Source organism: Periplaneta americana, chromosome 9 (genome assembly GCF_040183065.1).
Source record: "Periplaneta americana isolate PAMFEO1 chromosome 9, P.americana_PAMFEO1_priV1, whole genome shotgun sequence".
Lineage (NCBI taxonomy): Eukaryota > Metazoa > Arthropoda > Insecta > Blattodea > Blattidae > Periplaneta > Periplaneta americana.
The window spans coordinates 175,738,414-175,752,677 of record NC_091125.1 but is presented as its reverse complement, the minus strand read 5'-3'; the positions used below and the strand labels follow the sequence as shown (position 1 = coordinate 175,752,677).

The 14,264-nt window shown below is 40.9% G+C and overlaps 1 protein-coding gene across 1 annotated transcript in view; it reads left to right on the top strand.

Moving 5' to 3' along the window:
• Positions 1-14,264, top strand: part of wit (wishful thinking) — a 38,047-nt gene that overhangs the window by 12,723 nt on the left and 11,060 nt on the right. Inside the window, exons 2-3 of the mRNA XM_069836431.1 lie at positions 164-428; positions 13,788-14,189. Coding sequence (XP_069692532.1) covers positions 176-428; positions 13,788-14,189 — 655 coding nt within the window. The 5' untranslated portion in view covers positions 164-175. The remainder of the gene's footprint in view (positions 1-163; positions 429-13,787; positions 14,190-14,264) is intronic.

Below are 14,264 nucleotides of genomic sequence, written 5' to 3'. Positions count from 1 at the left end.
ATAAAAGTAAAATGATGTCCCTGTATAATGTGCATACAGTACTTCATATTTTTTCTACATCAAAAAAAAAATAGCGAGAGAGAAAGTCAGTCGGATAATCCATCAATCGGTTAATAGGGTGACGGATAATCGAGGTGCTGCTGTATTGACACGCGTGTTGCAGAGCGAGCGGGGCATGGGCGCCGCCGGGCTGCTGGTGCTGCTGCTGGCCCTGGCGCACCAGGCGCGCTCCGAGCGGGTGTGCGCGTACCGCTACAAGGAGGTGGAGCACCTGGCCATCCACAACGCCGACACGGACGAGAGCTCGGAGGACTACGGCGCTGCCGACGTGCAGGGGGACAGCGAGCGCTGCAAGAAGGCGTCCAACTTCTGCTACGCGCTGTGGAAGCAGGACGCCAACGGCTCCAGCGTCGCCTTCCTCGGCCAGGGTGAGTTGTGCCCCTCTTGCACGCGCGCGCGACAACGGGGCCTTTGTTCCCGCTCTGACACGAACCAGGCCCCACTCCAGCATGGCCTTGCGGAGAGCAGAAGCAATCTGTTGCATGCGTGTGGCACTGATCCCCGGGTTCCATTCCCTCCTTGGCTCGTTTTCTGGTTGTGAATGTCTGGTAATCCTCTGCCTCATCTTGCTACCTAAATAGTCTAGTAATTCCTTCGACGTTGTTAAATAACCGGAGAAGGGTGATCTCACACGGAAGACATTGTCGTGTTTTGTAATAGTAATATGCGTTACTAAAGCGGTATGTTGAAGTTTTCATGTTCGAGGAAAATTTTGAAAAAGCGAAACGTAGTTGAGCTTTTTTAATTTCCGAGAATTGAAAGAAAACATACCGCTCGTGTATCGTACATTATTTTGTGTGAAGACCGTTTATTACATACCTGAAAGAGGAATTTCTAATTAGTTGCAATGAAATCTCCATCTTGGTTTCTGTTCAATGACGGCAAATTTGCAAAACAAAAATATCTATCGTCAACATTGTTGCTTTAAAATGTTTTCTGTGTTTACTATACTCTAGCAGGCCGTGATATACGTCTGTCTTTTTTTTTTTCCCCAGTCTATAAATGCGAACTTAAAACAAACGGTAAGGTTATGTAATGATTTATTTTTCATTTTAATATTTTAACAATATTATTTATATAACATATTGCAGTAATAATATCAGCATCTGGAATCTTGTTGATTTTTTCACGGCTTCCTTAATGTTATTTGCATCACGAAGTAGTTGTAGAGTTTACTTAATTTTTGAAAATATTTAAAAACAATAATTAACAGTGCAATTTAGGTGAAATTGCAGTGGTAAGTTTCCAATTTATAATTATTACTATATTGAACGTCTCTAAAAATAATATGTTAAAGCCTAAAGCAGTAGAATCAAAATGTCACTTAAGCGGTAAGAAGAGGGAAATTGTTATGTGTGTTAGGTTGGGAATACTGAATGTGGAATGTTAGACTTTCCGCGGATTGGTTTTGTGCGGAAAGCAAGCAAATACGCACGATCTCGCACAAAACAATTTCCACATAGGGTAAAAGAGATTCTGGAATATTAACTTCTGTCCTCACAAATTGCCGTGACGTCAATATTATGATGTATTGACGTAATTTGTATTACAAACGCACCACGTATCATGCATTTTAAATATTCAGGATTGAACTCTTCCTTCAGTTCAGAACAAAAATGTGCGTAATGAATATTCGTGTTCTGTAAACAATTCAGCAGCACAGACAAGGGCAGATTTACGCATAGGCAAAGTTCAAGTATCTACCTCTTAAGATGGAAGGCCACTATTATTATGTTGAATTAACTAGACATTTTGGACTATAGGAAATGTTCCAGTAAAAGTTCGCCCGCAGGATCCAACTTCAGTGGTAGCAAGATGAAAATTAGAGGAGAGGAGAGATGAAGTTGAACATGAAAAATAGCCAGTTCTGAAATATAAATTACCCTGCGCACGCATTCATAGTTTGAAAGACTCGCTGTTGTTGAATTGTTTACTGAGGGTTTGAGAAAACGTGTATCGAACTAATAAAGAAAAATTAAATTGAAAAAAGGCGTAAAAAATTAAGAATCGCTACCCTCTGTGGGCGCCCTTGCCCCAGTAGTCTATTACTAGGGCTGTAATTTTGTGGTGATTATTTTATAATGATTTCGATGATTATTTCGTGAAAGTATAAAGGTTTGGATTAATATTTCATGAATGTAGAAATTCAGTTCCACTAATCTTAATTGTTACAAATTGTCTGATACTTTCAAATAAATATATATATATATATATATATATATATATATATATATATATTTATATTCGCTGTTATTTATACTCGCTTTAACATCTTTGGTCATATCGCGAGTTAATCTTTGGTTGAAATCCGAAGGCCTGTGTACTATTGTTGAGACTGGTTCTATTGTTGTGAACTAGATGGCGACTGTATATGTATTACTGATTTGTTATGAATATGATTTCGGTGATGAATGAGGCCGGTGATATTCAGGGATGTTGTGGCCCGAATTTCCTGACATTTGCCTTACGGTTGAGGAAAAACCCTGAAAAACCTCAACCAGAAAATTCAACCCAACCGGGAATCGAACCCGGGCCCTCTGCGTAAGAGACTCGCATGCTGACCCCTACACCACAGAGGTGGTCACTTTCAAATATTATGAACATTAAATTACATAAATAAAAAAATTTCTTGAAAAGTAGTCCCACTGCCAATCATTTTTAACATCAGTTTAAACATAATATGCATTTAGAAAAATTACTGAAAAGTACTCAGACCAATCCACAAACCGGGACAACCTCAATCTGACCCCAAGCAGCAGATCACCGGATTACAGCACCAACTATCCTGTGTTTGAATATAGAGGTTGGGAATAGTTTCAACATTTGAACATAACGAACTCGTCGATCAGATCCTATCAATGTTCGAACTTTCGTGTGATTCAAAGGACTTGTAAATTATAAGTATGCACACTCTTAGGTCTCTGCAAAGGCGTTGTAGGACTGTTTAGAAGACAGCCAAATTCAATTGTTTTATCTCATTTGAAAGGATTGTCTGTTTTCGTATTTCGTGAAGAAAATATGTTTCAAGTACTAATTTCGTGACTACGAGGGTATTTCGTTGAAATCATTAGATTTTGCGGCATTTCACGGTTAGACGTCGTTCATTTTATACACTAGCTTCGTTAGATTTGTGTTTTTTGCTAATACAATAATTAAGTTTTCAACATTTATCGTATTTCGTTATTACCAAAAAATCACACCCCTAGCGATTACGAAAGTGCCTGTGTTGTTTCGAAAATTTGAAACTGATTGGCCTGTTACTGCACTTTGAGATTTCATAATGGTTTGTGCTATGCTATGTATTTTCAGTGGAGTTCATTTGTAGCACTACTTGATTGGTTAAGTCAAAACCATCTACCCATTCAGTTGCCGAAACATTTACAAAAATTAAATGGGAAGGTGAGAATTTTCAGGTAATTTTAAGGTAAGTGTGATTGCGGACAATTTTACCTACATAATATTGGCAACATTGACTACAGCCGATTTACCCAAACGTTGACATTGCTCTTCCACTAGCTGTCATCTCCGATTATTATTGGAGAAGATGGACTTGTCCAAAATCATTGATCAGTTTGCTCGGCAGAAGGCAAGGCGAAAGATGTTAGAAAGCTTATAAACTGTATGTTGTAACTTTTTATTTCAACACAACAATAATTACTTTCTATAATTGAATCTAAACACTCCCGTCAACAATGGGATTTGCACTCCACACAGTAACACAGTATTCGTTATTGCACTCCACAGACGACAATGACAATTTACTTGGATTATTGAGAACAACAATGTACTGCTAATCTTAACTAATGTTCACAAAGCAATATTTACAACACAGAACTGTCAGTTCTCAGTTCGTTTGCCTTGGCTAGTTCTTCTAGCTCAGTCACTCGAGTTCACAGTATCTGGAACCCCAGACCTTCAGAGACAGTCCACTGAACTTCTAACTCAGGTCCCCCAACTGCGGTCCACTGCACTCAAACTCAGGACTTCCGGCTCCCAAAGTTACGGACACAACCCAAGTCGAACTCCGGTCTCGAAGCTGGCTTCACTGCTACACAAGACTGCCTTGCTGTCCAAAACTAGCAACGACTGCAACTAACTAGCTAACTAACTAACTAACTAACTAACTAACTGCTCAAGTTCACTCGCGTGTCGTATTTATAACTAAACCATAGTTTCGAGAAATTACGATGCTGGACATTTCTACGGATGTCCAGAAGATGGCACCTCTCGAATTCTCTGGATTTCTTCCCTCAGTTGCAGGCGCATTACTTCCCCCTCTCTGCCGCGGTCGCCGTCTCTCCTCTCCTCTCTACGCCACAGCACATGCCCCAGGAAGCAAATGCGTGCGCAACTTCATTTGCCGCGCCGAGCCACAGCCGATCTTACCCTCCTTCTGCCGGTCGTGAGATCGTTTCCCGGCTGTCACAATATTGTAATTTTTAACTTCCAATTCTCTTCTTAAGCCTGGGGTCCATGGTGAAATGCTTACTACGAGCACAGCCGAATGCGTGATCACGCAACTTCCCTTCGCTGCGGACATAAAATTAGCCTGGCATGCGGCCTCTCTCAGTTATATCTCGGCATCCAGAGCAGCTGCAGACCTGTGCGACCCTCGTTTGTTTTGTAACACGCACAATACACTTTGAATGAATCGTTGTAGAAAATTTGTTGAGAGCTGCAAGTAGTCATTTCGGAATGTCTCTTCATGCATGTAGGCCTATTGCAAGCCCTTCATTAATTACTTCTCTTACCATAGACCCATACTTTGCATTTGTAAACAGAAACGAAAATAAAAACATTCAAACCATCACAACTTCAGTTTCAATCCTGAAGCTGGATTACGTATTTGTTCTTCGTGCCAATGTATCCTAGATAAGTACAGAATGGTTTTTTTATTTCTTCTTTTATTGCGGGGGGGAGGTACATGTTAGTTAAGGAAAAGGGAAGGGCGGGAAATTCTTGGGTGCCTACAGGCGGTAGAATTGTAAATCCACCACTGTGCACAGGTAAATTTATTGTGCTCTTGAGGATTTAAGGTTTGAGCTTTTTCTCTGGCGTACAATTTCTCTTAAAACAGCATGTTCTGCTTAGGTCGAAAAGTATAGAGCTTGACTGCTACGCCGATGTACATACGTTCAGTGATATTTATTTAAATAGAGAACTCACCATGAAACCATGGGTGAACAATCCTTCGCGCTTCCACTGCTTACGGCTAGTTGGCGGAACCAGCTGCTAAGCCTCCTACGCTGGAAGGACGCGTCAGGCGTCAGTGTGAGTTGTACTCTTGCAAGATAAGCACGTGTTCGTTACGCGACATACTGTGTGTGTAATGAAGTTAGTATGGTTCAATTCAGGTATATTATTCGATTATTATCTCTGGAGGTCATTAAAGACGAAGTGCTCAAGACAAATCCAATACATCTGGTGAACTGAAGAATAACATTCTTGAAGAAATTTCTTCCAATTCTCAGAGGAACGTGCAGAGAGTAATGGTTAATTCCGAAGCCAGAATTGTATGGAAAATGAAGGGGGCAGTTCTAACATCTCCTTGTGTGACATGGGTGAGTAAATTACTTTTACTTTGCTTTTCAAGTGTTCATTTTTTAGTGCTTATTAACCAGCGGTCTCCAAAAAGCGTATCGTCATTCGTGCTCTCGATGCTGCCCGCCGAACACAGTGTGCTGTAAGGCTAGAGAAGGGGAAGAGACTCGTACCTCAACAGATGGGAGCGATCAGTGGGGGATCGCGGCAACGGTCTGCTTATGTTTACAAATAATATCAAAATAATAAGAAATATCATACGTTTGTATATTATTTTGACGTATATGAAGCTGGCGCCCCGTCTGCTGCTATGGACACAAGCCATTGCAAATTCAACCTCTTCTGTTCTATGGTGCCTTTCAGTGCCTGGAAAAGATCTTCTCCAGTTGTATTTTGTAATTAATCTAGAAGACATTCAGACACAGTAAAATGCCCATTAACTCCTCGGATGAAAGTGGATAGGTGGGCTTTGTCATTTCTATCTGTGCTTTCGTCCAATGCAAGTGAGTAAGCTACAAACTGGTTAACCCAGATTTTCCCACCGTCCTTTTTTAAGGACAGTTGCAGTGCCTTCGGATATTATATCATTGTTGGTGTTAGGGACATTTTATAAGTTGTGCGATAATGTTGGTAGTATTTGTTAGCTTTAGAAAATATACGTTCCTTGTTTCAGTTTATTTCAACATCATTTAACCGATTTTTGAGAGTAACTAATGTGATACTGTATTTTTATCACAAAAAATTTTTGGGCTTATTTGTGATTTCGATTTCAGATTCAATTACGTTTACAATCTTGAAATTCCTTCTCTGAACTGTAATTGGAAACAATTTAATTTTCTTAAACTTTGACTATGTTCTGGACACAGTATTTTAGTAACATTCTGTATGCACGATTTTACAAATAATGCTTCTGTAAAGGGCTTAATTGATTTTCCAATATTCCAAGTTAGAACATAGCTAGCAAGAAGCTTTTATTGTTTAAGACTGAGGACACGTGTGTGATTTGTGTTTGTATTTTCTTATTTTATATTTATCAAAATGTTTGTAGGCCTACGTATTTCACTTAAAATTAAACGAAAAACTATATGTTTGTCATGCGGAACTGAGTGTAAACGTATTGCAATATGCTGATTATTATGTATAACTAACAGTTATTGTATGATATTCTTTGTGAAGAATCGAATTGTCGTCGCATGTTGAATTTTAACACACCGTTAAAAATTTTCGAACAAATTAAGCATTTCACATTCTCCCCACTAACACAAAAAAGGTCTCTTCCTATTCATCCTTGAATGTACTACGTCCATGATTAGAAGACATTGTGAAACGGTGGAACACTCCGACCAACACAATGATAATGGCAGTCCGCCACTGCTCTTCGTTTACGCATAAACATTGAGTACAGTACAGGTGGGGATGGGTGAGGCGGAGCGCGCTCATTACGTACTGGCTTCGGTTCCGTTCAGGGGCTTACTCGCGAGTACGCTTTTGGAGACGTCTGTTATTAACAATAATTTACGGACAAACTGTAGGTAGATTTACTCCGACTTCCTGACACCCCTTCGCAAGCAGTGGAAGCGGACGCGCGCAGGGTTGTTCATCCAGTATAATGAGTAAGCGTTCATTGATCCGAATCGCCTTTTAATATTATTTGCAATATTTTAAATATACATGCGCACCGCAAGAATCGCCTCTTGGAAAATGCGGACAGATTGCGGTGCGGCTGACGTCATAGCCGAATTCTGGTTAGCGAATGATATCACAAGAATAGTGCATCGCATTTTCTTCTACAGGATTTCTCACTGGCAAGCTGACAGGTGCCCTGGTTGACGACACCTTATCACAATTGTTCAGAATTATTAAAAACTACCGGTATGGGAAGAGATTGGAGCAATAATGAAGCCACCACGTACAGTCTTAGAAAAAAGTTTTATATCACACAGACACCTCGGAAACACCCTGTATATGTGTAATAATAATGAGAATCAAGCAAAATATGCAGAATTATACCCCATTAATACACTTAAATGAGCATTACAAAATTAGCTATAGCTTAAATGTTTATTTCGAAGCCAGGCGTAGTAGTACGCGTTGAAAGTAAGAATAAAATACAAAATACGCTAAATTTTAAGGAATTTTATCTGAAAAACTACTGAGCTAAAGAAAGTCAAAATTTGTACATTTACTAGTTCCCACATACTAAACCTCTGTACGAATTTTCTGACAATTCTGACGTCATGGTATTTCATGTGGGATAGCCCTTAAATATTGCCACGCTTCTTTAAATCGAACGTTACGGTTGTGAAACTGACGTGTGTAATTGAAACAAGCTTTGATTGCTGCGGGTAAAAGACGTTAGAGGGCCGTATTGTACAAACATCACTACGGTAAATAATAAAGCGATTATATCAGTCTTGAGGTAGCTGCTGCTCCTATACAAAGCCGACCCCTTCTTCCAAAGAAATGGTTGCGTGCCTCACGGACGAGTGTTTTGTGTGGGTGCGTAATAATGTAGGACTGGACATGCCCGGGAGCCTCGGTTTCGTTAACCCTTGTACCTAAAAATGTTAACGTGTCTCAGTGCGTTGTTTTATGAAACGGTCGTATTCGTGTCGGGTAGTAGATTGTGACCAGCGACTTTGCATACATTCTGTGTCGAGAACCTGGAGCATTTGTGAGATTATGTTTGCACGCGTTGTTCATACGTAGACTGATGAAAAGTAAATGTCATCACTAGGCTTGTAATGTTGACGTGAGCTAGTACGAGGACATTGACTTGGTTCTGCGATCGATTATGCGAAAAACAAGGTGTACATAAACAAATCTAGACAGCTCTAAAAGTAAATATACGCTACATAGCATTACAAAGATATACTCTTATTTTTAGATACCTTTCGTTATGTGCAGAAGAATTATCTTAGAATTATTCGTGGGTTTCAGTTTCCTCCTTTCTTTTCTTGTGCTACAATGTGTCTGTATATAATATCGCCTGTAGCGTCGTATATTTGTATTCACTTCAAAACATTGACCAAATTCCACTGCAAAAATATGCGCCCGAGAACCTTTAATTCTTAAGCATTATTGTTCAGCAGGTACGCTGTTTGCGCATGCTACGATATGACTGGTGAATGGTTAGTCAACTTGAAACTACCATAACGCATCCTATCGGTCCCCAACATTACGAACCTAGTCATCACCTAGGTAGAGCGTTGCATCCTTAAATTGAGGCGAAGACAGTTGATCTGCTGCGCCACAAAGATGACCTTTTACGTGGGATCATAATCTGTTCAGAACTCTGAAGGAAGTAGTTCAGTAATGCTAGTGCTGCATTCTAACCAGTTCATTCCTAGTGCGTGCACAAATAAACACAAACCAGGATTCTCTATTTTCTTCTTCAATCCTTAACTCACATCGCTAATAATCGTCTGACGACCACTTTCCACTTTTATATAGCCTGCTGGTATTTATTTTCACTACTGAAGTATTACAGCTTTGCCACGGATTCAGAATTCTGAGATGTTTGAAGTACTTTCGGCACCACGAAATGTTGGCCTTTACATTGAGTCGGATCCACACCTGTGGAGTAACGGTCAGCGCGTCTGGCCGCGAAACCAGGTGGCCCGGGTTCGAATCCCGGTCGGGGCAAGTTACGTGGTTGAGGTTTTTCCGGGGTTTTCCCTCAACCCAATACGAGCAAATGCTGGGTAACTTTCGGTGCTGGACCCCGGACTCATTTCACTGGCATTATTACCTTCATTTCATTCAGACGCTAAATAACCTAGATGTTGATACAACGTCGTAATATAACCCAATAAAATAAATAAAAAAACATTGAGTCGGTGTGAGGCAGCTCGACATGTTTGAGGAATATTGGAAAACATTAATGCTGTATCCTTGAGTGGACTGCGTCCTGTTTAAGGAATATTGGAAAACATTAATGCTGTATCCTTGAGTGGACTGCGTCCTGTTTAAGGAATATTGGAAAACATTAATGCTATATCCTTGAGTGGACTGCATCCTGTTTGAGGAATATTGGAAAACATTAATGCTGTATCCTTGAGTGGACTGCGTCCTGTTTGAGGAATATTGGAAAACATTAATGCTGTATCCTTGAGTGGACTGCGTCCTGTTTAAGGAATATTGGAAAACATTAATGCTGTATCCTTGAGTGGACTGCGTCCTGTTTAAGGAATATTGGAAAACATTAATGCTGTATCCTTGAGTGGACTGCGTCCTGTTTAAGGAATATTGGAAAACATTAATGCTATATCCTTGAGTGGACTGCATCCTGTTTGAGGAATATTGGAAAACATTAATGCTGTATCCTTGAGTGGACTGCGTCCTGTTTGAGGAATATTGGAAAATATTAATGCTGCAGTATATCCTTGAGTGGACTGCGTCCTGTTTTTGCGCGCATTGCTGCGATGTTGTTCACAAACGTGTGGCGTAGGCACTCATGTCGTCCGAGCTGAAGACTTCTCCTTTCCGCTTCATTTCTTGCAGTGCCTTAGGTTCGTTAGCTGAGGATGGCAGTGTCTTGCATCTTCCCTAGAACCTAGGACAGCTTTTACCTGTTCTATAACTTTAAAGTCTTGTTTGTTAATTTTTGTCTAGATTAGATCTGTTTCATAAATGACGGTTGGGGTGATTTTTGCTTTGAGAAAGGTTGTTGTACTTCGTAGCGAAGTTTTCAAAGCCTTGGTTTTTCTGATACGACGCTCGCACAAATCCGGATAATGAGTGGCTGCTACAGGTGTGCATTATTTACTCTAAAGCTCCTCTCCTTGCAGAGTGACCATCTGTGACTCTAAATAACACCGTTTGTGTATTTGCTGATAGATAACCAATACTAAATTGTTAGAAACAGTTTTAATAAAATCGACAGAGGAAAATATTGAATTGAATAATTTCGAGAAATTATTCAAATTCGAAATTATTCAAATCAACTTTACAGGGAGTTATTGATTTGCATAATACACGTCACTGTTCGTTAACAGAAAACCACAATTTAAGTCACACAGAGTTAGTGTGCACTCAGCGTTGGTTGCTTGACAGCTGTCAGCCGACTTTGACGTCTGTGGATATAGAGGGAAAAATTGGATCGGTTTCTGGTAGAGTTCCCGGGAAGCTCAGTTGGTAGAGCGTTGGTACGTTAAACAAAGGTCCCGGGTGCGATACCTGGCCCCGGAACAATTTTTCCCTCGAAATTATTCAAATCAACTTTACAGGGAGTTATACCTGAAAGCTTGATTTGCAAAAATATTGAAGTCTGAAAGTATGTTAATAATAACAGTAACGCAATTAACCTGCGTAATTAATGAAAATAACTCTTTTCTCAACAGTATCAGAGGACAGAGGTGTCGGAATGCTTGTCGTAATGTATCGTGCTTGTTAATAATCAATCTTACGCATTGATTTGATCTTATCTTCAGATTAATTCCGTGCTTTTTGCATTAGTTGCCAAATAGCTTCCTGTAATAATACAGAGTTGAAAACCGTTGTTAAATCGCCGTGGTGTGAATCGTGCTCTTCAAGAGTCGGGCCATTTTTTGCATGGACAATAAATCGTCGTGCTGCAAGAAGTGTACAAGTGCACAGCCTTGCTTCCTGATACTGTACCGAGAAAGAAGTTGTGTGTCTTGCACGAATGTTCACAATCATGTGTTTATACGAGGATGGTGCGAAATGGCTCTGACGGCTTCTCTCGCCTTTCATGAGACAGTACTAAATGAACTGACTGTGCCTCCGAAAACGTTTGTTACAGAATTAGTTAATTAGACATACTGTACGTCTATTTCTTCCATAGTTCATGATTTCATTTACCGTATTTACTCGCATGTTACAGCCGCTTTTTTCATATTGTTTAATGCAAAAAGTTCGGTTCCAGAAGCGGGTGTAATATGTTGTGTGTATACAGGGTGATCATTTTTTTCGATTTTTAACTACTTTATCACAACAATTGTTACAAATCACGCCACTCTTGTAAATTCTTTAAGACTGTACATTAGGATTCATAATTAAACTGTAAATAATCAAGTTCCTAAAGTCGTAAAATTTGTAACAATTGCTGTGTTAAGTGCGTAAGGAAGATGTAATTTTCAGTTAAAAATTCAAAAACAAAATCTTTATAAAGCAAATTAATAACACATTTTTAGCTTCAGAACACTAGCCAGTTAAAGAAATGATACTTCTGAATAGTTCATTCTCTATATTTTGTAATACTATTTTACCCTTAAAACTAAGGAAAAAAGGGATTTTACTAACAATTTCAAATTAGTGTAACTCTGAAAATATTGAGGTTAGGACAAATGTTTATATGACTTTTTTGCTCAGAATGTCTTCGGAAATAAGCTCCGTAAGTGGCGGTAAATCCTCGTGAATCACCCTGTGGTGGGAGTGAAACACCTTGCACATTTTTAGAGTGAATAACTCATGTTGTGTGTAATAAAAACGTGTAATACCATATCCGTGGAAAGTTCATAGTTTCTCAGAAAAAAATGTTTCTTCTCACAAATGTTCAACACCCTCATATTCGGCAACTATTCATTTTTGTCCATGTCTATAGAAAGTCTCATAAAGAATCATTTATCCCTCTGGCGTATTTCAATAGTGTGGACGGTTTTCGTGTAAATTTAATTTTAAAATCACTAATTTCAAGCCACTGAACAATGCGCGCAGGGTGCAACGTCGTAGCTGGAGAGAGACGTTCGCATACAGAGACAGAGTTCGTTGACCTCTTACATCTGTGTTGCCATAAGAATGAAGACTCTGTTCGCGGCGATGTTGCCAGACTGCTGAAACTTCCAACTAAATTTTCTAATAATTAACCATGCATTTGTTAGGTTTCGTAACAAGCTGTTTTTTACGGTGATGGGTTGTTAGCCCTTCGCCCAACCCCCAAGCTGGAGGACCACCCCTTATCGACTGTCCACGACTGCTTATTCAATATATTCGCAGCTACCCTCCATATCTGGAGGCCGTCTCCTCTATAGAATATGCCATTAGGAAAGTTCAGGATAACACAGAGGGTTTGGAATTGAACGGGTTACATCAACTGCTTGTCTATGCGGATGACGTGAATATGTTAGGAGGAAATCCACAAACGATTAGGGAAAACGCGGAAATTTTACTTGAAGCAAGTAAAGAGATAGGTTTGGAAGTAAATCCCGAAAAGACGAAGTATACTGTATGATTATGTCGCGTGATCGGAATGTTGTACGAGATGGAACTATGAAGGTTGGAGATTTGTCCTTCGAAGAGGTGGAAAAATTCAAATATATTGGAGCAGCAGTAACAAATATAAATGACGCTCGGGAGGAAATTAAACGTAGAATAAATATGGGAAATGCCTGTTATTATTCGGTTGAGAAGCTTTTGTCATCTAGTCTTGTCAAAAAATCTGAAAGTTAGAATTTATAAAACAGTTATATTACCGGTTGTTCTGTATGGCTGTGAAACTTGGACTCTCACTTTGAGAGAGGAACAGATTGAGGGTTTTTGAGAATAAGGTTCTTAGGAAAATATTTGGGGCTAAGAGGGATGAAGTTACAGGAGAATGGAGGAAGTCACACAACTCAGAACTGCACGCATTGTATCCTTCACCTGACATAATTAGGAACATTAAATCCAGACGTTTGAGATGGGCAGGGCATGTAGCACGTATGGGCGAATCCAGAAATGCATATAGAGTGTTAGTTGGGAGGCCGAGACGTAGATGGGAGGATAATATTAAAATGGATTTAAGGGAGGTGGGATATGATGATAGAGACTGGATTAATCTTGCTCAGGATAGGGATGAATGGCGGACTTATGTGAGGGCGGAAGTGAACCTCCGGGTTCCTTAAAAGCCAGTAAGTAAGTAACCATGCATTTAATGACGAAACGTGATATAGGTTTTCTATTCTTTTAAGTGTACCCTATCCTCCCTTTCAATCTGCAGGGTTATTTCACTTGCGCTCTGTATATATGTGTGTAGAGGGCTAATACGGCATAGCCTATGTTGTAACATGACGGAGTGACTGATGCCCGTGCACGGCGGAGTGGTAAGTGACATTGTTCTGGTGTGTGTGTGTGTGTGTGTGTGTGTGTTCGCTATTGATTCGCCGCGCGGCCGGTCGGTCGGATCGATGCGGCGGCGGCGGCGGCGGTGGCACCTGTTGTGAGGTGGTCGGTCGGTAATGTTGCAGGATGCTGGGAGGTGTCGGGCAAGCAGGACTGCCACCAGAGCGAGTGCGTGGCCAACAAGAAGCCCCCCAAGGCGCTGAACAACACCAAGTTCTGCTGCTGCAACGAGGACCTGTGCAACATGAACGTGTCGGACGCGTACGTGGAGGCGGCGGCGCCGGCCACGGAGTCGCTGGAGCAGCCGCCGGCCGACACGCTGGCCTGGCTCATCTCCGGCCTGTGCGCGGGGTTGGCGCTCGTCGTGGTGGTGGCAGTCCTGCTCGTCTACCGGGCGTGCCACGGCGGCGCGATGGGCGTCTGCAAGCTGGCGCCCGACGCCGTGCACCTCATGGAGAACGGCGGGCCCGCCGGCCTGCACTCCGGCAGCTACGCGCTCGAGCACCTCAAGCTGGCCAGCATCGTTGGTGAGTCACGCACAATGTCCGGAGTTATTTTGAGACAGACTTTACCAATTAAACGTGAACACCTGCAACAATACT